This window comes from Cryptotermes secundus, unplaced genomic scaffold (assembly GCF_002891405.2).
Source record: "Cryptotermes secundus unplaced genomic scaffold, Csec_1.0 scaffold407, whole genome shotgun sequence".
In the NCBI taxonomy this organism is placed as follows: Eukaryota; Metazoa; Arthropoda; class Insecta; order Blattodea; family Kalotermitidae; genus Cryptotermes; species Cryptotermes secundus.
This window is the reverse complement of record NW_019741981.1, coordinates 2737549-2740589: the sequence shown is the minus strand read 5'-3', so window position 1 is coordinate 2740589 and position 3041 is coordinate 2737549. Positions and strand designations below refer to the sequence as shown.

Here is a 3041-nt window from a genome sequence, read left to right as displayed (position 1 = left end):
GGGGGGGGGGGAATCAGCATCATTGCCACTACGGTCCTGCCAGGTATTGAACTCACTGTTCAACAAACAGATTGACACCATAAAATTAATCAAATTATGTAATACTGAATTATGAAAACTGGGATGTTCGTCCCAATATACTGCGCCACTCTTTACCTATAGCTTGTAGTTAATTGAGCTTAATTAACATACTTTATAGTAACCCTAATTCTAGGGAACAGAATGGTCACAGCATATTACGTGGTTGTAGGAACCAACCCTATATTTAGTATAGTAAGGACAGCATACCTGTATAACTGTGTATAGGGATGCAGTAACAGATTCAAGTTTTGGGATTGTTTCAACTAATTTTGGTAGCTTTATGCATCTGGGAAATTGTGAGGACGGTACACCTGGCATGTCTGTGTTGAGCGGTGCAGTGACATATTGCTTTCTGAGGGTTATGGCTTCGGGTGGACACTTTATGCAGATAGTGAGTCCCGTATAATAATAAGATGTGCTGTTAGTGAGAAATGTACTTATTGTTGTGGGGAAAATGACGTGTACAGAGAAATGAGGGGTACCCCCTCCGCTCTTACATGGAAATGAAAAACTAAATACCCCTCTCTTCCATATGTTGGGCTTTAAATGCCCGGCCACAGTTACCAGGGTGGGAAATCTTGTTTCCAGATTTATCAGTCCAGTCCCTCTGTCACTTTGAACAGCATTTCGGACTCTGTCTAAATTGAGCTATTTCCCTGTGCACACTCATCCCAGAACATACATTCTACATAACATTAACTTTCTACGTAATTAAAGTGGTTGTACATTGAAGAGCTATCTTGGGCATTCCACTCGTCTAGCTTCAATTGTCATCCCGAATTCTGAGTTACCGGCAACAATCCTAGGGATAGGATAGGACACCAGGGTCGCCTGCTTCTGTTTGTGTGTTGCCTGGCTTACTCTTTGATCTTGAAGTTGAATGAAGTATGTTTCTCCGAAACGTCGGACTCTTTCCGAACTACTCAGCGTTACAACCCGGAAGATCGTATTCTTCAGTCCTCCAAAGCATTCAAATAGCGCGACAGAAGAAAGAAACACCATCCAAATAGTGTATGAAAATACAAAGTATCGTTGGGTCTTTTCACGCCAAACTGAAACATCATAGGAATATACAATTTTGATTATTGTCCTACTTCACCTTTTCGTTCTATAGATCATAATATTGTATTTCAGCATCTTGTTGCATTAATGTCACAATGCAACATAAAAATTTTAGAGTCACTTTAATCTTTGTTCACAACATGTTTCGGCCTGATGACGGCCATATACAGCCATGCATACAGAAGTGAATGCTTTTTGGTAACGACTGATTTAGTTTGCTATAGCTTATAGGTCTTCGTATATAGCGTGACTTTAAACCATGCACCACTGAAAGTCAACACACACTCGGCGCGTAGCTCTATTGCATCAGATGGGATAAAACAGAGTAGGCGGTGCTCGCCGACAGGCGGCAGATTTGCCGTCTCGGCTTGTCGTCTGCAGGAGGTGCAGCGAGCGGTTTGAAGACTTGCTCCATAGATTGAATACATTCTCAGCAGTTTCTGACGCGGCCGCCGAGTCGGCGTGCAGCATCGTGTGTCTTGTCACAAGGCTGCGGCCGAGTCGGCGCAACCGCTCCGTGTGTCATCGCCCTTACCACATAACCCCTGAGACCATCTTCATGACGACCTCGTCAACTGCGGTGAAGAACTCGACAACCACGTACGCCTTTCTACCCATCGTGCCAACGACAGTCCCAAATACGAGGCAGAAAAAGATAATTCCAAGGGTATTAGTGCTGGATCTGAAACAAATATAAGATCTTGTGTGTTTATTGGTTTATTCGATGACCCTTTGTCACCTTCTGAGGTCAAGTGAAATGCAATACGTGGTACAGTCATTAATTTCATGGAATGTGGTTTTATCGCATCATATTACAAGGTATTCACATACACTTACACAGATCCACATCGACCCTCAAAATAGTTGCCGTTGGCCGATATGCAAGTCTGCCAACGTTGATATAGCTGCCGAAACACTGCTGAAACATATTGGCGGGAAATTCTCGTGCGGCGTCTCTTGTGGCATTGACGACCTCCTCGGACGACTGAAATCTACGACCACGTAGCTTTGCTTACAAGCGGTGAAAGAGAAAGAAATCGCACGGTGCGAGATCACGTGAGTACGGAGGGTGTGGCATAACGGTGACCTGTTGCCTTGCCAGTTCCTCTTTGACAAGAACAGAGCGATGTGCATGGGCGTTGTCGTGTAGCAACAGCCAATTCTTCCTACGCCAAATGTTTCGCTAGGGGATTTGCCTAGTTTCTGGCAGAAGATGATGTTTGCCCGTTCTTCAAACTGCCACATTTTCTATTTCCGCCACTTGCATGTAACTGCGGTTCACAATAGAGGCCGTAGTTCTGCTTAAACTGTGTAGACACAACTGCCTCTTGCTGTGACGAGAGACGAACTAACAGGGCATCATCTCGTGCCTCAACCTATCCGCACTGCAACGACGCTTTGCGGCTAGTCCACGAAANAATAGCTTTACAACTTCTGTACATATGCAATAAGCTGTAAAGTGCTCCTGTACAAACAAGCAAACAAAACAAACAAGTTCCGTTGCCTGTAGTCCGCAAGCGAAATATACCGACCGAGCGAACGCCACTTGTCGGCGGAGTTAGTGCCAACTTTTGAGGATAGAGAGTGTCACGTGGTTAGCGCAACGGTTCCACGCNATTGTTGACTGTGGTAGTAGGAATAGTAGGAAGAATGTTTTGGAAAGTGTGTAGAAAGAAACGACCCACTCAAAACTTCTATATAAATGGCCCAAAATGGGCAAACTAGCTTCTAAATTATGCGGCAGACCCAGTAAATAAACTGATTCTATTCCGCCTTGAATTCGGTAACTTTTAAAATCCTGAAAGTAGCTAACGTCACCCAAATGGATAAACGTCGGAAGCCGTAAAATCATGTCAATGGGCTAAGATAGATCGCAGAAGTCCAGGTGCGAGCGGCAC

The 3041-nt window shown here is 44.4% G+C and overlaps 1 protein-coding gene across 1 annotated transcript in view; it reads right to left on the bottom strand.

Moving 5' to 3' along the window:
• The window catches only part of LOC111872960 (excitatory amino acid transporter), a 28041-nt gene that overhangs the window by 9130 nt on the left and 15870 nt on the right, over positions 1–3041 (bottom strand). The window contains exon 6 of the mRNA XM_023867289.2: positions 1679–1825. Coding sequence (XP_023723057.1) covers positions 1679–1825 — 147 coding nt within the window. The remainder of the gene's footprint in view (positions 1–1678; positions 1826–3041) is intronic.